Consider the following 27,158-nt stretch of genomic DNA (forward strand, 5'->3'; position numbering starts at 1 on the left):
CCCACAATACACTTAATTTATCTTTATTCATCTATTAAAACTGTCAAATGGACAATAAAGCTTTATATACAAATCAGAGCTACACTGACAGTCACATGCACAACCACAACATCTATATTACAAACATATCAGGAACCAGAAAGAACGTGAAACACAGGATCCACAGCCGCGTTACAAAAATGTGTTTTTTTTGAATGGCTTTAATCGTCACCTCCACTAACTGTACGATTTAATAAATATCGGGAAAATGTCGTCTGGTGTTTTTAAACAGCTTTGGTTGATGTCAATGGTGGATATAACAAACATTTTTCTCCAGAAAAAAATACATTGAAAGAAAGGTGGCTTTTTTTTAAGAATGTCTTTTTTTTCCCTAGTCCAGTTAATTCCCCGAAAAATGAAAAAAAAAAGAATGAAAAATAAATATTGTTACTCCAAGAAACCTTTTTAAAAACGTGTTGTTGTTGAATAACAGCCAAAAAACTTTCACATACACTGTTTTTTTCAGAATGAGTTTGTGCTGCTGGTTGAACACATCTTTGCAGGATCAGAGTTCAAAGCTTTTGGTCCTGGAGGTCCTCACAGTGTCCTCAGCGTCTCTGGGATGTGAGTCAGTCTCTCGCTGCTGTAGCTGCTCAAAAACAAAAATAGTCCAGCAGCTTTTCTTTTAAAGGTGTCACGAGTGGAGCGGACTGGCGCCCACTAGAGGTAGTCCAGCTCCAGTGCATGGCTCAGAGCCTCCAGGTCGGCCCGGCAGGAAACCCTCCAGAACGGCATGTTCTTCTGCAAATAACATCAAACGAAGCACTTAAAGATTTTGTGATTTCGTAGCTCAAGCAAAACTTAATGGCAACTTTACATGTTTTGTAGTATAATATAATATTCTTTTAACTTTCTATTATGATGTAACGTCAATCATGGATTTAAATTAACTATATATTATTAGTTATTGATTCCAGATTGTTTTATATTCACGGTTATATATATTTTATGTATTAAAAAAATATATATTACAAGTCAAGATTTAAAAAGTAATATTAAAATATTTATTTGGTTATTTGTTTGTTTATTTTGGGCATTTGCTGCTTTTGTCCTTATTTACTGATCAGTTATAAATATTGAGGTTAATATGTTATATTTGTTTACTTTTTATGATTAAGAAATATATTTATCAACATAAAGTAATACAAATAATAATTATTCTTAATATAATAAACTATATTTCAGAATCAGAATCAGAATCCTTTATTGTCCCGCGAGGGGAAATTCGTTTTAACAATATATTTATTCACAATAACCTAAAAATATACACAAAAAACCCTTATTCTTCCTCTTTTTTTTCTCCCTAACAAAGAATGAAATGGTTCAATGTGATGATTTGTGCTTCTTGTTGATAGTCGCCAGTGTTCCAGAAATGTTTGCAACAATGATCTGACACGTCTTCACAATACTTCAAGGCGTGTCACTGTTTGTCTTCGCTTCAAATCACCACATTCTAAACAAAGCCCTGAATTTAGGACATTTTTTTTTCTACCTTCTTGGCGACCGACTCTTCTTCGGCTCCGTCTCCGATCACGACATACACGGCTCTGCGACCGAAGCGCTGGGAAACTCGCTCGAAGCAACTTTCTTTGCCTTCCAAGAGAGAAAAAAAGACGAGTTTGAACCTTCACTTCTGCTTTGGGATAAAAGACGACCTGACGCTTGTTTGAGTCGCTCACCTGTCTTGGTGGCGCTGTAGATGTTCTCGATGGGAAACGCTGCTCCGAGCCCGTAGAGCAGGACTTTGGAGAGCGCTGGGATGAGCTGAGTGGTCGTCACCAACACGTTGACACAGTTGGGCCTGAGAGAGAAACGCGACACGTTCAGACGACTCATGATTCACGGACGTTTCAAGAGAAACACTTCCTGCTTCACCTTGAGTTGATGAGAGCGAGAGCCTTGAGAGCTTGAGTGAGCCACAGGTCGGTCAGAACCTCCATCTCCCGCCTCAGCTGGAGCCACTCCTCACGCTTGGGGCTCCCTAACAACCCTGGATTCGGGACATGCAACATTTTGTTAGAGGTTCTACTCTCGCCACTAGAGGTCGCTGTGAGATCATGTTTGTTTAAGTCGCACAGAACTATCGTGTCTCACCTCCGACGTTGTTCTTGTAGGTGTTGTAAACCTCCTTGACCCTTCGGTAACGGAAAGCCAGTTTCCTCATCCAGTCCACCCCACCGTGGACCCCCGACCCCAGACACAGGCTCCCGGTCCCGGCCGGACTCTGGAAGCCGTCGGTCCCAAAGTTGTAAGTGCTGAGACACAAAAAATCAAAAAGGCGTCAAGATGTGGCTGCAACTGTTGCAGGGCAACTAATGTTTCATTGAAATATTTACATTATAAAATGTCATAATGGACTTCACTCTCGTAACCTCTTGGTCGCCGAGATTTCAGACGAGGGAGAACTTTATAAAGTAATAAGTTCAGAACACCCTCATGATGACATTTGAAACTTGAGTGAGTCAGGAGAGTTGGATTGGTTTCCATTAAAGAATATATGACACGGCCTAATGAGGCCTGCTTGCTCTGAGTTGGACTTACTACACAATTGTGTTTAGTTTTTAGTTGCCTTTAAAAGTAAAAAAGTTTGTAACAAGTTTCCAAGTGAGCTATGGCAGGGAAAAAAAGTGGTCCAAGTATTGTTCACTGTGGTACTCCGTCGAAATCATTGGTAAAAATTCTGCCCTTGTTGTGAACCAAAGATATTTAATTATACTTAGTTATTGACTGATGTATCGACAAGTACATTGAGTCCTTGATTGACGACAGAACTTCCCTTTTGACATTTTACGTTAACATCCTGTTGCGAGCGACGTCAGCTTTAATCTCTTGATCTACGGTCTGGTCTCCAGTTGTGACGGAAAACCACAATTTACTTTTTCCATCCCACGTTTTTGTGACAAAACGGAGAGGTTACAACAATTCATCAAAGTCATGTCGACTTCGCCAGGTCAACCACAAGAATGGCTGCGCTACTTTAAGAAGGGAACGTGAATATAAAAACACATTTGAGGCGAGGCCGAGCCAGGAGCGAAAGACTCTCTGGCTCGTTGTCAAATCCTAAAAGTGTTTTAAAGCACTTTGAGCATATAATGTAATAAAATGTCTGGACAGAGTGAGACAGCGGGGGATGATAAAGAAATGTTCTGATGACAATTGAAAGCGTTGGATAATCCATTGACATACTATATGGCACAGGAAGCGCACACGCACACACACACACACACACACACACACACACACACACACACACACACACACACACACACACACACACACAGACGATCATCTCTTCCCACTCCATTCCCCTCCTCAACATTCAAACCGAGAGGGCAAGTCTGGTTCACCAGGACTGTCAGGTTCTCAGCAGAGTAGAAACTTTACCTCAGGTCTTGCCCGTTGTCATCCGACGCCACGTCATCAATGTGAACCTGGTCGCATTCCTGGGAAATGAAAGAGGAAAAGAGAGCGGATGTATCAAGAGATCGTTTTCGAGACTGCCGCCCTGCACAGGCACATCCCTGCTGCATTCAGAGGAGCCTTCACACATACACTAGCGTCAAAATGAACCCAATGAGCAGTTCGTTCAGACACACAACTAACCCAAACGCAACTTTCATTTAGCCATATTTTTTACTTCAAAGGTTGAATGAAAAACAGCTAATTATGAGGGTTTTAAACTTATTTTTTATTTTTTATTTTATTTTGTGATCTCACTTCCTTTTGAGTACTTTAGTTTGTTTTGGTTTATTTTCATAATTCATGACAGTTGTGTTACAAGCCCAACATATTCCCTCCTCAGCAGCAACAGTACATTGATCATTGGTGTTCCCCAGGGTTCTCTTTTAGTACCCCTACATTTATATAAAAGTTAATATATTCAATTTTCTAACTAGGGGCTGCCAATTCCAGGACAAAAGGATTAATGTCTGGACTTGAAATATTCATTATCTCTCAACCTGGCCCAAAAACACACATATGTCAAAGTCTTAAATAAGCCCTTTCAAAGTGACTAAATATGACTCTGAATTTTATTTCCACTTTTATTTAGTACTTTTCCTTTTAGAAACATTTGTAAAATATGCCGTTTTTTTTATCTTTTAATTTTCAAACTGCTGCTTAATTATTGAGTCTATTTTGCTAACTTTATACAGGTGATCACACCCTTTATCAAACTAACAATTTCATTTTTTCATATATATATATATATAAATCAACTTGAAACTTGAATCTGTCAATTACATACTTCAATAAATGAGGCAGAAGTACTCAACACTTCTTTTGTGTAGTGACTGACATCGCAGAGACGAGATAATTGTAGCTGAAGATTTTAAGCTGCAGTCGTCAGCTCAGCGTCAGTGAGTTTAGGAGATTGACTCAGCCTCGACAACAAAAGACGCAGAAGAAAAAGAAGAAAGAAAACGAGTTTGCCAATGGCCTTGTTGGCTTAGTTCACTCCACTTGGCGCCCCCCCCCCTCTCCTCGACTAATTTTATTCTAACACTCAGACACACACCTATAATCACAGCACAAAGTGTTCCGTGCTTCCTTCGTTGTTAGAACAAAGCTGAGGGATTCAAGCGAACTCTTGGCGCCAACAGGGATTTTAAACACAAATTGATTGACACAGAATCACAATTAAATGTAATTAATTCATGACTGGAGTTCAAGAAAAGTTCATGACTCATGGCATCGAAACACTGTGTTGCAGGAGGTTAAAAGTTGAGAGATAATGACTCCCAATTAAAGGTGCTAAAGACAGTTAACTTGACTTTTGTGCTGCTCACCTCCAGGTCGTTGAAGAAAAGCCTGGAGTCGGCCAGATTGAAGATCATTTCCTCCATCCACAAACCCAAAGAGACGGCTTTCGATGAGTCCTGACACACACATGGACACACACCGACGTTAGACATTAAGCAACAAAAAGCTACTGTTTTTATTAGAATTTTACACTATGTGAGCAGTGAAAACATGCTGTGGCAATAGCTCGGGCCCCCGGGATAGTAAACTCTTTTTTCACCAAAACGCACTTCATCACATCAAGTAAAAACAAGTGTTGCGCTATTAGCCGGTAAATAATGAAATCGAGAGAATTGGCGAGCTTGAAGATTCAGTGGCGCGGACTAAAGATTTACAGTCTTTAATGTCTTCTCCGCTCCTCATCACTCTTCTCCCTTGTCATCTGCCGGGCGTCCAAACACCACTTCTTTCACTTACGCTGCGAAAACCCATCATTTGGATTTTGACAGGAACTGGTTCCAGCTTGAGCAGCCGGAAAATATGTGTCTCAAAGCCGTGTTGATTAACTCCACTGCTAATCTGGGCAATTTTCTCATCCAGGCTCCGGAGCGAAACGCTTTCGCGTCACTTCATTTGTGTTGTACAGAAAATGTTGCACAGGCTTTTGAAATAATTTTCTAGATTTCACCTGTAAAACCCCCAATTTCTCCGCACACCAGAGAAGAGAAATCCTTCCAGGCTGTTGCTCCTAAGCTTTGGAACGATCTTCCTCTCTCTCTGTGTTTGATGATCTACTGACTCCTTCAAGAAACATCTTAAGACATTTTTATTTGCACAGGCTTTTCCCTGATTTACTGGGACTCTTGTGTTATACTTATGTGTCTTGACCTTTTAAAGTATATATTTTAACTGTATATTGTTTTTGATTGTTAAATCACTTTGTGACCCTGGTCTAGAAAGGCGCTACACAAATAACTACTACTTACTTACTTACTAATTAGCCTGACATTGATATGCTACAGGTTTTCTTGTTCTTGCGTGGAAAGAAACAAGCCGATTCAGCAGTGTTGCATTACACCCACCTCATGCTTGTTTCTCCTAAATAAATTACAAATCAGCACCCTGGGACAGACATTAATCAGAAGGTGCGGGCGACCGCCACAGCAACACTGCATGGGCATGTTGTGGACTACAAAAGCAGGTGTGTTTTCGCATGTGTGTGCGGATTATTGTTGTGAAGGCAGCCGCGGAGGAGAAGCACGCCGGTGTCAGCCAAAGGTGAACATCAGATTAGTGCATCTTAAATGACAAGCGGAGCGTCGTCTCCGGGCGAGGACGGTGAAAATGGGTCTGTGCGGTAAATGATGACAATTACAAAACAACCCCCTACAGGAAAAAAGAAGGTGTAAAGAGGGACCTGAGGACGGGAGGTTGGGAAAAGTTCACAAAGGCGGAGCAGCTCGATTAAGGGGGAGGACGGAGAAGTCATGAATAGATGAATAGAACTAATGAGCCAGGAGGGCTTCGGACTTAAGAGATGCTCTCTCCCTCTTGTGTGGAAGATTAAATAATTATCTATAATTATCTTTCTTTTTTGTTAAGAAGAACAATTCAGAGCCCGTCTTTGTTTAAGCCAGGACAAGAATTTGGCCCAGTAAAGAGTTCCCACACCATATGAAAGACAGTCGTCTCGCAGGAACGTTTGAATTTACCTCTTAGAAAAAAAGGCTTAGTTTGGGAACTTGGAGGAAAAAAAAGAAAACGTCTGATGAGTCAGTTATAGTATGGCTTCGAACATTGTCTTATGATAACAAAGCAAAAATATTTGGGGGCCCAGATGTCAGTTAAAAGAGACATAAATGTAAAAAATTATATTTATTTTAACATCTATTTCCTATATGTGGGGCCACATTTAATTAAATGAAAATGAGCAGATCTCATATATGAACAGTGACATCACACCAAAAGTAATCTACTCTAGACGTTGAAAATATAAAGTGTCCTTATCGGGTACAAAAATTAGAACTTTTGAGACATTTTAAGAATTTCGGCTTCACTTTGGTGGCGTTTACGGTTTTCTCATGGGATTAAAATAGATCATGTGACATTTATAAATTGGTATTTTTACAATTTAAAATTAGACTTTTGACCTTAAGATTTACGCTTTTGTGAGAAGCAGGAACTTGTTTTTCAACTGAATTTCCACTTCTTACTAAAATAACTATTGTTTTGGTTTGGTTTTTAACTTTTTTAAGTTTTCATTTTACTGTGTGAAAAGAATTCCAAAAAGATATTTCAAGATATTCTTCTGGATTCCGGATTATATATATATTTTTTAAGTACAAGAAAATAATTAGGTTTGCAAATAGTTGTGGGAGTGCGGTTTTGTTAAGGTTTTGTTCTGATTAACCCATCTATTAAAGCATAATGATCTTAATTCTATGATGAAACGCCCTCTCAGCCTGGTGCTCAAAAAACAAATGAAGAAAACGGCAAAGTTGTCGAAGACGACAAATAACTTCATGACGTACTCATACGATGTTCATGTAATCTGTTCTTCTTCTGCCTTTGTTTACTTCAACTCCCAAGTCCTCTCTATCTCTTGTCTCAAGTCACTTTTTCAACTCTTCTCAGAATTTAGAAAAAGAAACAAGCTGAGCTGGGCCTAGAGGGGGTGTAAAGTCGAGAGAGCCCAAACGCCCCATCAGCCCAGTGTCAACCCGCAGGGGGACCATGGGAATTCAAAACACAGATCCGCGGCCAAAAACAAGAAAAGGCACCACAGCCCGGCCCTCGTCAGCTGCCTGTCTGTTGTCCGAAGGTCCCGCTGGCTGTCAATCATGCCGCGGGACGCCGGGGTAGCCAAACAACCCTCGCGCTTTATGAAAAGAAACAACAGGGCAGGGAGGCAAAACAGCCAGCGTGTGAAAAAGTGCCGAACTAAAGGTCGTGGACTGGACTCGGGCGGTTGAACTTGCGACTGTTAAGTCAAATAAGCGTGTGATGCTCGGGCCGCGGGGATGTGACATGGGAAGATTGTGGTGGTTTTGAGTTGAACTCCGCCTATAATTGGTGTAATTATCTCTTGTCAACGTGTGCGAACCACTGACAGTGACTGAGCAAAGGGGGTCGTGTTCTACGTACCTTGCCAAATCGTGAGGAGAAAGTTCCCGTGAGGAGCGAGTGGAAAATAATGATGGTTTCATCCAGATCCCAGATAAACACTCGCTGCGGAGAAACAGCAGATACGAAAGGTTAAACTCGGGGAAAGTTTGTGTTTGATGTTGAGCGAGTGTGAGACAGAGGGAGGTGGAAGTAAATATTGTAAAGAATCATGAAGTTCTTCAAAACTGTGAGACGGCCTGTTTACCTCTATATCGGAGTCCAGAGGCGGAGCGGGGTCACTCACTCGCTTTCTCCCTCGCAATTTCCCATCAGACCCCCGTCGCGCTGGAACACCCACCTCTTCTTTACCTGGCGTGGGGGGGCTGGGTGGTGGATGGTACTCTCCTGTCGCACAAATACATGTTTCTCTATTTGGAAATTGCTTTTGTTTATATTTATTCACATTATTCTTTACTCTATTTTAATTTCTCAGGGGGCCACAATATAAACTCTAACTTTTTTGAGGGTCCGTCAACCCAAAAGAAAGTAGGGATGAGGTAAAACATATAACTATATGAGAAATTAGGAACCGCAAAGAAAAATTAAAAGATACAATTAAGGATAAAGGAAGATATAGTTATATCGTGATATCAGAAAAAACTTAAATATTAGTTGTTGTTTTTTTATATAGACATAATTCTTGTATGATATAAATACATGTTGTTTACTTTATTTTGAGACACGAGAACTATTAACAAAAAGCACACATCTGAAAGTCTGATATTTTTTATTACCAAATTATATTTTGAATGAGACAGAAACAATAAGATAAGACGCTAATTGAATTCAGCCTTTTCTCTGAAGAGAGCCCCTTGGGAAACACTTTGCCAAGGTATTATTTTATCTGTCATGTCCTGTCATTTATGTTCCCTTTCGTCTCATTTCCTGGTTTTATTGTGAAGTCTTGTCAACTTCCTTTTGTGCTCCTGATTGCCCTGATTCGTGTCACCTGTGTCTTCGTCTCACCTGATCCCTGTTCCCCTTGATTGATGTGTTTAAAAAAAATCTTTTGTCCGTCACGCTCTATGGTATGTTTTTTGCTCCATGTTCAATATATGTTCAGTTCAGTGGCCAATGTTTTCATGCATTTTTATCGTAAGTGTAAGTGTAAGTGTTTATCATTCTGGTTTTCTGCCCTGAGTAGGTAGCGGTTTTGGTTTGAATTGCTTTTTTTAATGCCATCACCTTAGATGGTTTCTATCTGTTTATTACTATTTATTAGTTTATTTTCATTCAATAAACATTTGCTTTTTTTTCCCCCAACGGTATTAGAAGCACCATTTGTTTTCTTAAGTTCTAGAACGCAGCCCACTTGCCAACATCAATGTGATGCAGAGAAGCGTATTGGTCATGTGTTTGAAAAAAATAAAATAAAAATGTAACCATTTCTCGTCTTTTTTAATTATTTTAGCATCGTTTTTAAATAATGTTTGGTTTCTTATTTTATCATATATGTTCCGTCTTGCTGTGTTTTCCTCACTTTGTTTTTTTTAATCAAATATTTTTATATGAATCTTGCTAACAACCAGGATATAGGGGCCGTCATGTTCTCATGAATGTATTTAACTTAAAGTTAATATTATTATACTAACAATAAACATCAGAGGTCAACATCAGACTGTACATGTTATCATGCTTGACTTGCACAAAACAAACTTACCTGTGTGTGACTCTGGACTGTGATTGGGCATCATTATTGGATGTTCCGGCGTGTGATAGGCTAATGGAGCTGTGATGGCGGCCGGGCTGATGTTGCTACTTGTTAAATACGGACTGTTGTAGTGATGCGAGTTATAATACGGCGAGTACTGGCTCTGGCTGTAGCTCGAGTACGTTGAAAATTCCTGCGAACACAACGGTGATTAAAGCCAATCGGGGCGCAACGAAAAGTGGCAGTTGCTGCTGTCGCCGGTTGTCGACATCACTCACTTGTTGTGCGGGGTTGAAAGGGGTCGAACTAGAAATGGCGTGGGTTCCTTGAAAAATTCCAGATGAAATGCCACCACCTAAGAAATAAGGTCAGAAGTCAGAAACCCTAGGTCAAGATGTCAAGAGGAGATAATCCCAAACTATGAATCTATTTTATGTTGATGGAATATCACTGCAATTGCCAAAGTCTAGATAGCATTTAGTTTGAACTTGGAAAAAAACAATTAAAGTCAAGTGATTTATGTTTGACACAACAACAAAGCTGCTTCTCACACTGAGAAGTTCTTGGGAGGAAAAGTTTGTTACAGTACTTTGATATTTAACAACCTCTACTGGTGCTGAGCCTATTGTGTCGCCGAGGATCAGCTGTTTTCTCAAAACCAGTCAGGTTGTTTACTGTAAAATCATAAATTCCTTTGCGTAACAGCTCCAAGACCTTCTGGCCTGTGACCAAGGTATTTCTAATGAACTTTTGACACCGTTCGTGTGAATGAGCGTATTGTGTGTTGCTTATTATGAAGGGCATCAAATCACTGCAGCGTCAGGAAAGATTGTAGACTGATAAAATCATTCTGCTCATCATAAAATCACTTGATTAATGCATCAGACTTTTCCAAGCATTAGTGTATTATTATTATATTGTGTAGTAGATCACAGGCTTTTATTCATAAACATTTTACAGCAATAATTGTATTCATGTCAGGTTTGCAAAATAGAATTTGAAGACGGTAGAGACAAGACCACAACCTGTTAACAAAAGAATAATTGACTTTTCTGCCGAGAAACAAATTAGACCAATTCACTTTACAGATTAAGTAAGACTATATTTTGGTGAAAAGAAAAATGGATGTGTCACAACAATGAGTGAAGCACAGCTTGACAGTGGTGTGGAAAAACTTTGTTTTAGAAGGCAGAAACCTTAAGAGAACCAGAATCAATAGTTGCTAAGAAGAAAAAATATTTCTAGCAACATTTTATGCTCAAAACCACCTCAGCAAAGACTAAGACAGTACAGAGACCATAACAAAGACAGGCCAAGTCAAGACCAAGACCTTTCCAGATTGAGAAAAATGTATTTTTGAGTTGATTTTGGCAACATTCTGTCAAATTATCTCTGTTGAGTGGACTGTAAAGAGGCACGCCAATGTTCGTCACGCGTATCATTAGGAGCAGAAAATTAGACGGGGCGAGACGGAGAGAATCTGAGAACCAAGACAAGACCGGGACACGGTTCTTTATAGCTTATTAAGTAGGGATTGCCAACCAACAACAAAGAAAGGAGAGCTAACAGAGATGGCAACAGGAAGGAGATTTCAAAGCTCAGGCAGCCAATTACTAATAACCATCCGTCAAAACGATGACATGATTTACAGCAGAGGTGTCAAGCACTCACTGGGATTCCAAATTAAAGTACACAGCCAAGAGCAAATCACTATTAACATTGAACTGTTTCAAGAGTAGAACTATTATTCAAATCCTGCAGTGTGTTGTGGGACTTGCTTATTTCCACTATACAAGTCATCTATCTCCTTTTGACCTTCTACTGTAATCGAAATTCTGACAAAAAGAGAATTATGACTCAATGGAAGAACCACAGAGTCCACAACAATCCGCAAAGATCCCCCCAAAAAGTTGCAGGAGGTCTGTTGAGTAAACAAAAACTCTCATGTTGTCGCCATTTGGTTTCAGTTGCGCATAAAGCTTTGTGGTGTGTGTCCCTCAGTGTGTGTTGTATAGAGAAAAATGAAATACATGGAAACTTTCTGAAATCCAACAAACATTTGGTTGCTGTGGCGGTTTATTACTTTTTGAAGTTTGCAGTTAATGTTTTGTGCATTAAAACGATTCCAACAAAATTATTTTGTTTGGGAAGAGACTCTTTTAAACTCAGACTGCGCTTTCAAAGCACAGAGACATTGGAAGGCCTTGAGTTTTCATCAGAGGTTTCATCAAACATGTGTTTACAAGGATATTTACATTCCTGTGTAATATGTGACATCTGAATTTATTTCAGGGAGATGAAAGGACATGTGTGTTAAGGGATGAGAATTGATTGAGCAGAACATAGACATTTACATTCGCGACCAAACACCATCTGCGCTTATGATCCTCCGCTTAGACGACTGCCATTGTTTAGTTAAACTTTGCTTGTTTTTTTTTTTTTCTGCTGGTGTTTTCATGCTAACTGGGTTCACGTCCTGAAGATGATGCATCACGGAAAGAAAGTTAGGTACTCTTAGTCCTTGATCCGTGAACATCTTAGTTTGAAATTATCCAATCTGACTTCAACTGTTTGTATAGCAAAACCACAAACAAAAGGAGAAAATACAGACTCCAACATGTTCACATTTTTAAGCTGAACCTGCACTTCTCTTTCCATGAGGCTGCAATATTAACCACTATAACACAGTATTTGCTAATAGCGCATCATAAAAAAAATCTGTTTTTGATTTGTTAATATCGATGTCGATTAATTATTTGTACATATTTTAGGTTAGATTTTGTACTTAAGCTAATCTAAAAAAGCCGGTTTTAACTAGAGGGACCAAACATTGGGTCAGTTTAGAGTGAGTTGTGGGCTTTGGTTTTATTTTGAAGGGAACATTTTTACTCTGAAATAGTGACAACGATTTTAAAAGAAAAAACTTGAAAACCCTTATTTAAGAGATAAATAAACCAACACAGGATCACCCAATAATAGCAGCATCCGCTTGTGCTAAATGTTTCATTTTTCCCACAAAGAAATGTACGGAAAGTTGCTTTGTTTCATTACTTTCAAATTCCTTTCCTGACACTTCTTTCCTCAAGTTCCTAAAAGTCTTGCCTTGTAATAATAAGTTACAACTCTAAAAAATGGTTATTTCTCAGTTCTAAACTGGCTAAATGTATTTTAAATAAATAATGTTTTTGTTTTTTTTCTGAATTAAGTTAGAATCGATCATTTTTTATTGGACGACTACTTTTTCAGCTAGAGAAATCGACTAACATAAGATATACAAATATGTTTTTACCTATTTTAGATACATGTTTCGGTCAAGAGAGATCATCTGTCGAGGTCATAATTGAGCTTCTGGCCGTATCTCCTAGTTCAAGATTATGCATGTTCTTTCCCATCCTCAAAATCCCCTCTGTTTGCTCCCTCTCTTTCCCCTACAACTCATCCGGAGACACATGCGTATGCCCGCTGAGTTGTTGGTCTGAGTGGAGAAAGGGGGCCTGACCCTGAGAAAAGAGGAGGGGTGGGGAGACTTTTGACGCCAGGAGTCCAGACCGCAGCTAATGGAGAACAGGTGTGACGGGGAACAGGGGAGGAAAAGACGAGGGAGAGAAAAAACGAGGATGGATGCTCATTCCAGTGAGGTCGAAAATCAAAGCTGCTGTGTGTGAAGTGTGCATGCATGTGTTTGTGTGTGTGTGTGTTGGATGTCCTGCGCACAGTGTTGCAGACGTACCATGTGTGTGAGAGTAGCTGTACAGACTCTGGCTGGGGGGAGGGCTGCTGAAGTTGGAGTAGCCCAAAAGTCCCGTCTGTCCCGGAGAGTGACTCAGACCGTCCTCTGTTTTAATGTCTGCAGACACAACAACGTTAAGAGGATGTAGGAATATGATCCACTTTCTTGCCAGTGCATTTGAACATTTTAATGATCAATTTTTCAAACGAGTACACAGGTAAATCTTTACAATGATTGATTGATATGTTACTTTTTTTGCAATAAAACATTTTTAACAATAAAAAAGTTACATAAAATGTTAATGTTCTTTATTTTTGTGTAATTCTTGGCATAAAACGTACTTTTGTTAACTCTGTCGTGACCCCAAATTGGAAATTATTTTCTGGCAGCATTGATAATTAAGTCTACTTGTTGCTTTTAAATAATTATCATAATTCTGAGGTTCATTCTTAACTGTTGAGGAGTTTTCTTTTGTGTAAAGTTGCACTGCATAAATGTAGGAAAATTTCCGACCAAGTCATGCAAAAACACAGTTGCTGATAGAAAAAGACTGTTTTCTATTCATATTTCTACATCAAAGACATTTAAAAAAAACATACATGGTTTTATTTGACTTAATAAACACACACAACACGATAACATCTTATAAAAATGATACATATAGACATCAAAGGCTGTATTGTGGGCTAGACGGTTCCAATTCAATAAAGAAAAACCTAAATTACAAGGATTTTTCTCCATGTTAATTAAGGAACATATAATCAGCCAAGAAACTCTTTGTCGGTGCATGTTCATGTTAACCACGCCAATCAAGTTTTATTCTATAATAGCATGTTTATGAGTACGTCTGCTGCAGCCACAGAAGAAGAAAGTGTGTGTTTGAGAGTGTGTACTCACTGTAGGAGGACATGCCGTATCCTTGCGTGTGGTGAGTATAGGGAGCGTACGGGCCTGCAGGCTGGAGCGAGGGACTGTACTGAGTCTGTCCGTACGCAGCCATGGCACCTTTCCCTTGTCAGCTGATGTTGAAAAGATGTATCAATGAGGAACCAAAATTGTTAAATTAAAGAGAAAAAAAACATCCTGTAACCTAACAATACACTATTATCTTAAAGGGGAAAAATGTTTCCTTATCAATTTTTTTCTTTAAATATAACATGATTCAGTAGACATTGTGAAATGGTGCCGAAAGATCTTACCTGCTGTAGGGTTAAAGTTGAAAACAAGTATCCTGAAAAATAAATTACAAGTGGTTTGGCATTTATTCCACAGATGATCTACTCATTATAATCGTTTATTCTAGTAATTATTCAACAGAAATCCAAGATAAATATTGTCAAGAATCTACACTACTCAAAATGGCTGTAGGTGATGGGAAAAGAAAAGCAGAATCACCTCTCTCTTTGGTCGACACTGCTGTTATTCAGGTTCCCCCCTCAGTTCTTAATTCTCCTGAGGAAACAAAAGCACAAAGCACCATTAGGACACAGGTATGTGGTTGAGTGACAGGTGCTGATTTGCCCCTGGCTCTTTGTTCCAGCAGGAAGCAGATAACAATTTGTTGACTCACTGATTTACAGAAAGAAAAGCTCTTAAAAATGAACCAAATCGTCTGTAAGATCTATAAGATCATAACAACTTGTACATACTTTTCATTGTTTTAATTTAATGCGTAAAAAACTGAGAGGATGAAAAGTGGTTGTAGGTCAAAAGTGTCAAAGGTCAATGCCATTAGAACAGAAGGTGGAAATGGGTCAATCTTTTCTCAGGCTTTCCTAATGGACGTTATATATTTGTATTCAAACTAGGGTGAGAAAAAAAGGGAATAAGGCGACCATTAGACAATTATGGTCGGACAGTATGGCTTTCAATTAAATTATGGAATTCCTTAAATTGTTAGGATTTGGATTACACCAACTAGTAGGCAAGAGATGCTTTTAAAACAATTAAAATGCCTTTAAAAAAGAGGGGCCCATTAAAGACATCTTCTCTATCTAAGAACAAATGTTTTTTCCACTGATAAAAAACAACAAAAAACTTTCCTTCACCAGAACAAAAACTTCAAACCCATTAATTGATCACTCTCGCTCCTTCTGTCTCAATCTCTCTTTGCCTCCGGACATTTAAGCCACAGCTGACTCGCTGACCCCCGACCTTGGCTGACAACATCGCGACAAAGACAGATGACGCTCTTGAAATATGATGGTTAAAAAGCTTTAAAAAGTGGCGAGATGTATGGCACTGACAAAGACATTAAGATTCAAGAAAGACATTCATCAATATAGTCTCGGACTGTCACGGACTGTGGATGAGAATTATTTGACTGGCGTTTAGTATTATAAGTCACCTTCATTTCTTAATAGCATTTATAAGATCCCCTTAAAACAGACATCAGCAGCTTGTCGTCATTTTCTTTATTGACCTCCATTAAAAAACTTAAATATTTCCTAGTCCAGGATGTCTAAGGTTATCTATCCAAACTGTCTTTCGACTTCAATGGCGTGACACAAACTACAAAAAGTGATTCAGAGATGGCTAAAGAACCACTTCCTGGTTGAGGGTGAGGTTTGGGTGGAGGGCGCACAAGGCCATGGGAACTGCAGGACACCGGAGGGAAGACAAGGGGAGCTCAGCAGAGAAAGGGAGGGATGAGGGTTGAAATCGAAGCTAAAACAAACCCAGCAGGGCCACGGGTGGGCCATGAGGCCATAGAGCCAGTCCCACCAACTTCACCTGGGTCTCATGGTTCTGCTGGCCCGCCAATTATTTCACGGATATCAAATTCTCGTCTCGGTGCTGAAGGATTACTTCACAGGATGGGGCACGGCGCTTCAAGATGGAATGACATTTGACATAGTTTAATGCAGCCTGAGATACCAACAGAAGTAATACAAATGCAACATATATTTATATGCCGCTCCTATTCAATGGATGGGTATTTCCGCCTGATATGGATGCAACAAACGCCAACTTGTGTTATTTGTTTGAACTGTGGTTACAGCCGGTGTTGACCCCCAGGAAGTTTGACCTTTAATTGAAACATTTTGGTTTTTAATCAGCCACTTGTCAAGATGCTTCGTTGCCATATGGAAGTCCACCTGGAGCCCTCAATTTGAACAGACTCTCTAAGTGCCTTGGGGTTTTGGGGGGGGGGTGGGAGGGGGTTAACTGGCTGCTGTGCAGTCACTGATAAGGGACATAGAACAAGGGCCCACACTATGCAACAGTATCAGGGGGCACACATTTGAAATGCGAACCATCTGCCAGGCAGTACTTTCTTTTAAGAGTGTTAGTCTGATAACAAGCTGTGATGCTGCTTTGTAGATGGAGACTCAAAATATGATTCTGTGTTGTGCACCCTTCGTTCTGTTGGCTTGAAGAGGAGATTTGATGTTTTCCAGCACAAGTCAAGGTTGAATTACAACCTTCTGAATAGTAGTCTGTGTTTAAAAACCCAGTACTCAAAGACAGTTACTTCCTGGCTCATTCAAAATGCAAGCCATTGGAAACATGTAAAGTGGCTGAAAACAAGTTTTTTTTTTTCCCTGAATTTGCAACCTTATATGTGATCAGATGGCAACGGAACATTTGGATGGTAGTAGAAGAGTTTGTAAGAGATGTTTCTATCAAATACATAGGTCTCCTCTACCCCTTCTTTTTCATTGTTGCCGAAAAAGACGAACAATTGATGTGTAAATTGTGAAACAGATGTTAAAACAGCCACTTGTATCTATCTTCCATGAGAGAACCATTATACCACTATTATATTTTCTTATTTCATACTGTTCAAGGAAAAATAAACAATCTTCTAACATAATATTTCATTATATTTTTGCTGTTTATTTGTTCTAAATCTCTTCTTAGCATGAACTGCTTTTCCATTCTTCGTGGTTTAAAGAGATTTCTGTTTCTACTGAAAACCGAAGGTCAATACAAACACTTGAATGGTTATCTATAGTTTAGTTTAAGGGTTTTATATTTTCTCTTGCAAGGTAATTGTCAAGGCCGCTACCCATCGTCCAATTATGTTATTATACATACAAGCCTGTTTACCCACAATACACTCGGGTGCCCTTGCCAGACTAAATCAATGACAGAATAATTCAATTTGTCTTCTGAGTGACATCCAACAACAAACTTAAAAGAATGCCTCTGAGAAGATGTCGACATTTGCTTGTTAAGCCTTTGTTTGCGCCAACATTCGACATTATGCTGAGATGGTAAAAACCCTTGTTAAGAATGACTCCATGTCTCAGTCAGCTGATTTTAATGAACATCTCAAGGAGACAGCATACTTATTATGCTGTGTACTTTTTCCATTATATTATTGTGTTTTGATACATAAAACAAACTGTAAATATGTGCTGTTTTATTATTATAAAAATAGACGGACGGCAATTTATATGGTCTCACGTCAACCTATTATGGACACAGAAATGAACATGTAATGCAAAATATCAACGCTATTTTCTTAACCTTGTAACATTTTGGGTTGAAGCCGGACTACAGTTGGGGCCTGGGAACAGTTATGTGTAGGACATTTGGTTTAGGTTAAAACAAAACAAAAACTGGCAGTAGACAGTGGGTAAGAGTAGCCAGTGGCCAACTATTTTGAGTGGCATTATCATTTTCTTCCACCATCATTATGTTACGCACTTATAGCATCGCTATGGAAAACAACAAAAACAACCAAGCTAGCAACCGACATAGTGGCTGTTGTCTTTACCGTCTCATTTGGATTGAGATTTATACAACATTAGTGAAGGATACTTGAGAAAAGAAGGGGAACATTGGTTCACAGAGATAATAATTCTGCCGATGCTTTAGAAATATAAATGCTGGCTAGAATCAATTATTTGAAGTTAACGGTAAATACATACTTATTTAAACTTTTGTTACATCTATCTTCTCTAACAACGTCTGTACATAATTCACATGCTAAAATAATACTTGCATGATCTTATCTGTTTTATTAAACACAATGGGAATATTGTATAAACATACTCTTACCCAATACTTCCAGCTGTCAATATAAAACTCCTTGAAACATAATAGCAATACACTATTTAAAAAAACAACTAGTCGCCATATAAAATAATTGCAGAGTCCTTAATCAATCAATCAACAAAATTAAAAAATCCACTTCCTAATAGTGATGAAATAAATGAGAGTGCATTTACACTTCTTGTGTGCCTGTGTGTACACAATAAATCATTAAACTTGAGCAACCAGTTGAGCATCTATGTAACCTGTTGATCCTCAGATCAGCAGTTTCTATGTTCAAGTCAGCTTTTTGTGTCAAGCTGACATGTTTTTTTTAACAGGTTTAAAAACAAAAGGTGTGTATAAGATATCCAATACAGGGAAAACTCGTTATTTTTGCCACAGCCCAATATTCAAGATTGGTTTATTAATGTAACGTAAGCAGTTTGTATTTTTTAGTTATTAATTTACTCCCCTAACCAAGATTCCTTCAAGGACAGCATTTCCGTTTTATTTGTATTGATCCAAATTCAGGGCAAAGTTTCATGGATGCAACTTTAAATGTAAACTTTGAATACAGAAGCATCACACTGATTAACCTACTAGCTAATGGGATGGATGCTACACAAGGATTAGTCCAAAATATCTAGATTGATGAAAACACACGGATGTCAATGAACTCTGACAGCAGTGAACCTGTTGGTCGGTCTGTCAATGCAGTGTAACCTTACCTCCTAATCTTTGTGCCTTGTGTCCCCCACCCCCTTTTCCACTTGACTGACTCTCCACTTTAATGACAGAAGTGTCCCCCTTTTCTTGTCCCTCGGTAATGAAAACCTCTTTACCCCAACAATGCCAGTGTTTTGTTCGCCACTTTACCGCACTCCTTCCTGAATGACTTCTTTTGCTTTCCTTTTCAAATGCTCAACTCGTCATCCCTCTTTCCTCGCTTTTCTTAAGAGCAATTTACCAAGATATTCATTTTAACGGACCACCTACCCCAAGGCAGAGACTCTTGTCGCCCCTAGAATCAGTGCCCCGGGACGGAGGTCGGAATGAGGGACAGCTGGCAGACCTCCCAGCAGCCCCGGCTGAGAAAGAAAGAGGGTGCGGGATCGGAGGACTGGACTGACCCCAGTCAGATGGTGGTCTGGCTCCCAGGTGAAAAACATCTGGTCCAGTGATGAGAGGGTGGTCGCACACGCTCCACTTACTCACAACCGACACACGCCAAACTGCATGAGTGCCCCTGCCTTCCCTAAACTCCCTCGCTCGCAGAAACACACACTCTCCGACTTTATTAGTCATTAGGACAAAAGAGGTTCACCCTGGATCCATCTCCACGACCGGCCGCCCTAGTTGCTAACAGCTGGCCTGACTGAGCTTGCTAGTAGCTTACAGGCATTACAGACAGACCCAGGTCCAATTACTCCTTTACTGGAGGATTTACTACGTGTGAGTGTGTGGGACGGAGAAAGTGAGTATAAAAAAAAAATAGACTAATAGAGAGATTAATGCTCGTCTGCAGAGATAAGAGTGAGATTTTTATCAGAGTGAAAGAAAAAGCATGTGGAGGAAAACAAAAGTAATACCGAAGAAAAATTCTGACACCTAGAAAAACACTCTTAAGAAGCCACAGAGAGTTATTAGTTTCCCCCCTTTTTTCACTGGAAAGTTATTAGCGGTGGAAAAAATGAAATATGGTTACTGTATTCACGATGTGTGTGGCTTCATTGATGAGATAAGGAGGGAGGAGATAACCAGAGAGACAGCTGTCGTCTGCTGACTGACCAGCGTTTCATACACACACACACACACACACACACACATGCACAACTATATACATTTCAGCACAGGGCCTCCCCAGAAGCTTTCGGAGCCATTGGGAATTAAAAAATGGGGATGGGAGGAGGGAGGAGAAAACATTTAGGGAGCAGTGAAATAACTTGAGGATCTAGTTTGACGCAAAACTGCCATCAGAAAAACTGCCCCGAACGTATTTTTTATTCTCGTTTTTTACAATTAATATTATTTTAGACAAAACTGGGAGATTTTTTACCTTTTAATTTCAAGGGAAATTTAGAGATTGACCATTTTAAGATACATTTACATAAAAAGTTCATATTATCAGTGAAAAAACAAACATATTTTTAATCAATAATTTCTCTTTGATTAATGTTTTTATGGTTGTTCATATGTAACAATTTAAACTTAAAGTTCCAGTTACTTATAAAATAACCCCCCAAAAAAAGAATTTGGTATTCTAATTTTATTTTTTACCATACTAAACTATAAACGAAATTCTGTATATTGAACAATCAATACAGTTCTAATTTCGTTAAGTGAAATACAAGTTAAAACTACATTTTGATATCAACCATTACTGAAACTGTTGTGTTTTGTTTTGTCTGCTGAGCCACAAAAACAGATATAATAAAGTTTTGAACATCTTTGCTAGGAGACAAGTAAACACAAAACATCACTCCTTTAGCTTACTAAGGTTTAGTATTACATTATAATTTGGTTTACACATGAGTATACATTTGTACGAATTGTTTAGAATTTGAATGAAAACACCCATGTCGAAAAGTGTTCAGTGGCCTGAAGATTTGCGTCGGATAAACGATAAACACTCTTGGAATAGCACAGAAGCTGCATAGATTCTGAAAAAAAGGGGAGTTGAAATATAATGAATCTGATGCAGATAAAGTCAGGAAGAGAACGCTTCCTAAGAAAATATTTATCATTCCATGGACGTTTGGCCACGGCGAGCTTTTGGAATTAATTTGTGTTTTCTTTAGAGGGGCTGCCTTGCGCTACAGGATGGGGAATTCTCCCGCAGTCCGGGACTTTTTAGGCCACTGCTTATTCACAATTTATTAGAACAAGTAATAAGAACCGTGAAAACTGGGTGGGGGCTGTGGACGAGGTAGTGTAGCAGGTCCTGGGGCTGCCGTGACGGGGGAAATGAGGCCTTATGTTATTAAGATGAACCGCAGTGTTAAATCAAACACGCCTGGGCATACACCTTTTGGTTTTACCAGTGGACGATATACGCAAAGATTAGATTCAAATCGCCTGAAGTTGTAAATCCGATACAGAAAATATTATCAACAAATTTATTTTCACTGCAACAATTCATGTGACTTGTAAAAAATCCAAATTCTAAGACTATTTTCACACCAAGTCTGAAATAAAAACAGAATTATTTTTGAAATATCTGCTCTTAAAATACATATACAAGTGGGCCCCATTAATCATTACTCCTCCAACTTTGAGAGAGATATTTAAAGGGGGTTGGCAAAACACAGGTCTGGATTCATGAAGGGGGTCCTTGAAAAATATGAAAACGGGCGTTTGGATATGCTTAGAGAGGCTCCCCCTAATTTGGGTAATGAGGGTCCCTATACGTGAATGCTGTGTGTGCCCCTGATTCCAGTGTAATCTTCTGTATTTAAGTCGGGCTGAACGTGTGCGGAGTCAAGCCGCAGCAAGAAAAACAAAGCCAGTCCATCTCGGAGAACAACTCACAGAAACATATATTTGACAGCTCTGGAACAAATGAGAGGTTTTGTTGTTTAAAGATGTTTCTTTTTAAACGCACTTAAAAAAAAGGATCCTTATAAAATTCAATATCCTAATCATAGCTGAAAAAAAAGCAATGATATTACATTTTGAAAAAAACATGACAACTTTACATTGGATGTTTTTCTCTTTTAATTCAATAAAATTTAATTGCAGAATCACCTTCAAATTTAATTTAAAATTTGGGAAAATAATATAAAATGCATTAAGAAATATGACTTAATTACTTTATAGCATTAATTCAAAACATTAGTTGACTCGTGACTTTGCCATTATATTATTTAATTAAATAAAAACATATGAATTGCGTTACTTTTTCTTAAATATAGGCTTCTACAATTTACAATAATGTTTCATTTGAAAAATACAAATAGATTTCGAATATTACATTTGACAGTTTGTTTAAAATAAAATCTTGTAGGTTGAAATTTTGTTCACGGAAAAAAACAGCCAAGCTAAATGTGACAAGCTTAAACTTAATTTAAAATAATAAAAAAAAACGTATTTTACATCGACAACAACTGAACATGATATTAATTGTTTTATTATCGATAAAAACAATACAATATGTTGTAGCGTTCGGAATAGTATATTTTAATTACTCGTGTAAAGTACAAAATAAATCTAGTTTTACACTGTAACATATATTTAAAATATAATGTATTATTACAGTGTGGCGATACTAAGAATTAAAACGAACTTGTACGATATATATAAACGTATAATTACAAATGTTTACATGTCAACACTGTATGAAGCCGAGATGCTAAATGCTACTCAGAACCACATGCTAATAACGCTATTTATCTGGAATTTTCAGATTAAAGTTTAAATTAAAAATACATTTATTTCAGTCATTCAAAAAGTGAAAAAAATAAATGATTAAATTAAACTATTAACAGGTACAACATAAGTGACAAAAGTCTTACCATTATTGAGTGAAGAAGGGAAACAAATCCGTCCAGAAGAGTTTGAGCCTCCATGCCGGTCCAGAGACGCCGGTGAGTGTTGACAAGTCTCCCCCGCTCAGAGGCGAAGGTTCCCGGGGAAAACACGCAGCAGACACCGGTGACTTTTTTTTCCCCCCTTTCGCCGCTTTTTACGAGTGTGTTTGCTTTCCCGACGGCGTGGAAGTGATGTTAAGTAAATGAAGGCTCGCATCTGACCCTCCCTTCTCCTCCTCCTCCTCCTCCTTCCTCCTCCTCCGCCCTTATCTCCGGACCACTCCTCTCCCAGCGCCCAGCAACACGCTGCTCTCCTCGGCCTCTTCTCCTGCACTATCTCCGCCGCAGATCTTTGTTTAGTCAAGAGCTTCTCCTCCTCGCTCTGTTTACACAACGACTCCAACCATTCAGTCCACCTTCTGTGAAGCTGAAGCTGCACTTCACGTTTGAGGATTTGTTAGTTGGAGGTAAACAACTGCGGGCTGTTGACAGTTTTATCAGGATTGTTTGTTATCTTTACCTCTGTGTGAGTGTGTGTGTGTGTGTAGGGGTGTGTGTGTGTGTGTGTGTGTGTGTTAGCCACTATATAATAAAAACGTCAAACACAAACTTCACCTGTTAAAATAAATGATGCAAGTTAAAATGTGGTTTAAACTCCCAACAAAGTCATTTCAAGTGCAAGACTGAATAAATAATAATAACATCTTATGTTGGTAAGTAGCAGATAAAACCTGTTTAAAAATGGACTAAAAAAATGGTGTAAATGAGCAGCTTGGCAGGGGTCTGCGCTCTCCAAGTGCTTCTATAGAAATGAGTGTGACAAATTTTACCCTGACAGAAACATACTTCATTCTTATATATAGGAGCTTTTTTAAGTTTTCAAATATTTCATTCCGATCACAGCAGACATCAATTAGGAATCATCTGTATTTTTACTTCTAGACTAATTCTAGACGCTAACTTTTATGTTTTTGTTTACTGCTTATTTTCAATTTTTGGCTTCTTAGTTGTGTGATTGATTCAAATCTTAAAAGTGTATTGCATGTTACCGATAAATGTTTGGCAATAATTAGACACAATATGGGTGTAAATGAGCAGCTTGGCAGGGGTCTGCGCTCTCCAAGTGCTTCTATAGACATTAGTGTGAGGGCAAAAAAACGGATTTTAATTTAATTAAAATATATTTTGGTCCTTTTTTATTCCCAATGAATTGCCCATGGAAGAATAGTTAATGACGGATCAAGAAACTAAGGACCACTAAATGTGTTAAACACTGAAGGGCATAATACATTTTTAATATTAATTTAACTGAAAAAGTATTCGGGGATCTCGGGTCAGGCGAAGTATTTGATGTGAGATTGTATTGAAAAATATCAATAAATCAAAAAAGAAATATCAAAAGTAGCCACATATGACTTGAAACTAAGTCATTTCAGTGTTTTAAATAAAACATGTTTTAGTTTGTTTTTTTAGAGTTAAGTTAAATATTAGGAGCCAGAAAAGGAGGACAATTCAATGATTTTTAGTTATAACCAACGTGAAATTTGACAGTCAATATTAGGATGCAAAAAAGTATGGCTACTACTGCTAAGGAATGTTTGGTTGTCATTATTTTTGGTTAGCAACTATAATAATTAAGAAAATAGCCTTCTTGAGTGATTGAGTTTGCCAAACCTGTTTTCCCAATAATTCATTTTGATTGTATTTACCTAAATTCCATCAAGTGGACAACCTGTATCATAAAGATCAATATTTAAGTCATATTATGCAGATGCTGATTTAAATAATAGTATCGATTATTTTTTGATATCATGAGCTATAGAGGTTGCAGTTTTTCTCAACATCACTGTGGCGGTTTAGTAGCAGATAAAACTGGTGAAAATAGAAAAGAAAAACAAGAACAATTATAAAAGAAAAATGGATAAACAAAGGGAAAATTATTACGAGCCAGAAAATTATTTTAATAATAATTGTAATTATGTTAATTATAACCACAATGAAATTTGCTGGTAAAAAAGGCTCCATTATGGAATCACATGTATTCCTTATTTCTCAAAGAAAATTATGGCTGGTTTTAGACTGTCAATGAATAGGTTTATTTATCATTATCTTTATTTACATTTGCTACTTTTGATCATTTAAACTTATTGTGTAATTGACACTCCTGTTTTTCTTCAGTTGATTTTTTTCGTATTTGTTTTTATACTCCTTAAGAGGACAACCTGTATCTTTGTAAATATAAATATTGAATTAATTCATTGTCTTTTTATGGCACACATGATAAAAATCATTTTATGAGGCCTGCAACATGGAACATTTTAAGATCATACAGATCAATTTGTATATAGTGACTTTTGTCACAGTTTCAGTTTTTTATAATGTCAGAAATGATAAGGAAAGTTCCAAAGCTAAACCAAATAAATCGAAGTGGGAAGAACAGATTTGGATTTGAAAGCAGTTTGCACGACTTTCCTTTATTTGTATTATTATATTCTGTTGTCAGGCTTGTTTGCCCCCAAAAAAACAAACACAAAGTGGTAATATAACATATTTGAGATTGTTCTGTATTAATGGTGTTGGAGAGCGCCTACCCTCCCAGCTACTCATGGTGATGGCGTCAGATTTAAGCCAAAAAAAAAAACGCTCTTGGTACTTGGTACACACACTTCCTCTTGAGCGAGAATTTGCAGTACAGGTGTTGGACGAATATATCTTCCTGTATATGTGTGTCTGACGCACATTTTTGCACGACATCAGCGCCATTGTCTCTGTGTATACTCTGTAACACTAGTCAGTCTCTGGCGGAGCTCAGAAGGAAACAGGTTGACGACAACAGGATGCTTCTTCCAGCACTTCTCTACGCCCACAGACATGATAACACGATGAGACATGTTTCCTACATATATATACGATAAATTCCACTTATATCTTGTCATTAGGAATAAAAACAATTACCTGCTGATGTGGAACAAAATGTATATTCACCTGTAAATTAAAAGAAAAAATAAGGGAGGAAACTGAAAAAAGTAATCCTACCGATATGTATTTTTAATTTATCTTGTTTATAATTATTTAGAAAGACATCAACTTTACTAAAGTAATTTTTGTAAACTGGACAATGAAGATGATTTAATCTGAGGAAAAACCTTTGAAATAACTAATTTTACAAGAAAGTTCCATTTTAGTTCAGTTCATTTTACCAGAAACAACAAGGAGTTTGTTTACTGCTTCAGTATTTCAGTACTAACAGTATACTCTAAAGTTTTTATTTTATTTTACCCTGACAGAAACATACTTCATTCTTATATATAGAAGCTGTTTTAAGTTTTTAAATATTTCATTCCGATCACAGCAGACATCAATTAGGAATCATCTATATTTTATGTAATTCTAGACGCTAACTTTTATGTTTTTGTTTACTGTTTATTTTCAAGTGTGTGGCTTCTTAACAGTTGTGTGATTGATTCAATTCTTAAAAGTGTATTGCATGTTACCGATTCATGTTTGGCAATAATTAGACACAATATGGGTGTAAATGAGCAGCTTGGCAGAGGTCTGCACTCTCCAAGTGCTTCTATAGAAATTAGTGTGAGGGCAAAAAAACGGATTTTAATTTAATTAAAATATATTTTGTTCCTTTTTATTCCCAATGAATTGCCATGGAAGAATAGTTAATGACGGATCAAGAAACTACGGACTCTCTTAATGTGTTAAACACTGAAGGGCATAATTAATTTTTAAGAGAATATTAATTTAACTGAAAAAGTATAGTAAGGGGACCTCGGGTCAGGCGAAGTATTTGATGTGAGATTGTATTGAAAAATGTCAATAAATCAAAAAAGAAATATCAAAAGTAGCCACATATGACTTTAAACTAAGTCATCTACTGGATAGTCATTTCAGTGTTTTAAAAAAAAACATTTTTTAGTTTGTTTTGTTAGAGTTAGGTTAAGAATTGCTCGATGATCACTCGATTGGGGAACAAGCCAATAAAATCAAACTGAAAAAAGAAATAATGTCAACTTTCTCAAACACACTTCCAACTAAATTAAACTAAATGAAAAGCTAGTGCTCTATGAACCTTTAATCGTCTGACACGAGAAGTTATATATTTGAAATAACAAAAGTCTGCAAATATAATGACTTAAAGCTACAGAAATACCTTTTAAACAAATCACCCTGTATCTCTTCAACTCACTGACAATGAAACTTTATTGTGACATTACAGCTCATAGGAAGAAAAACGACAACTGCTCTGGGAAGTACCGTGACCCAGACACACTGAACCAGTCTGCCTCTGGTTCAAACAGCAGGCGGCCGC

At 37.9% G+C, this 27,158-nt stretch overlaps 1 protein-coding gene across 1 annotated transcript; it reads right to left on the reverse strand.

Moving 5' to 3' along the window:
• Positions 1–9: 9 nt before the first annotated feature.
• Positions 10–23,053, reverse strand: eya2 (EYA transcriptional coactivator and phosphatase 2). The gene is made up of 16 exons (XM_087801468.1): positions 22,823–23,053; positions 14,721–14,777; positions 14,525–14,556; positions 14,223–14,344; positions 13,326–13,442; positions 9,874–9,950; positions 9,605–9,788; positions 8,150–8,289; positions 7,924–8,007; positions 4,827–4,916; positions 3,424–3,482; positions 2,134–2,294; positions 1,915–2,029; positions 1,719–1,840; positions 1,532–1,632; positions 10–780 (listed from the first exon to the last, which is right to left on the reverse strand). Exons 4-16 carry the CDS (start codon positions 14,323–14,325, stop codon positions 700–702), a joined length of 1,434 nt encoding a protein of 477 aa, XP_087657594.1. The 5' UTR covers positions 14,326–14,344; positions 14,525–14,556; positions 14,721–14,777; positions 22,823–23,053; the 3' UTR covers positions 10–699.
• Between the last annotated feature and the right edge of the window lie 4,105 nt (positions 23,054–27,158).

The sequence above is a fragment of the Callionymus lyra genome, chromosome 10 (genome assembly GCF_982586985.1).
Source record: "Callionymus lyra chromosome 10, fCalLyr1.hap1.1, whole genome shotgun sequence".
Lineage (NCBI taxonomy): Eukaryota > Metazoa > Chordata > Actinopteri > Syngnathiformes > Callionymidae > Callionymus > Callionymus lyra.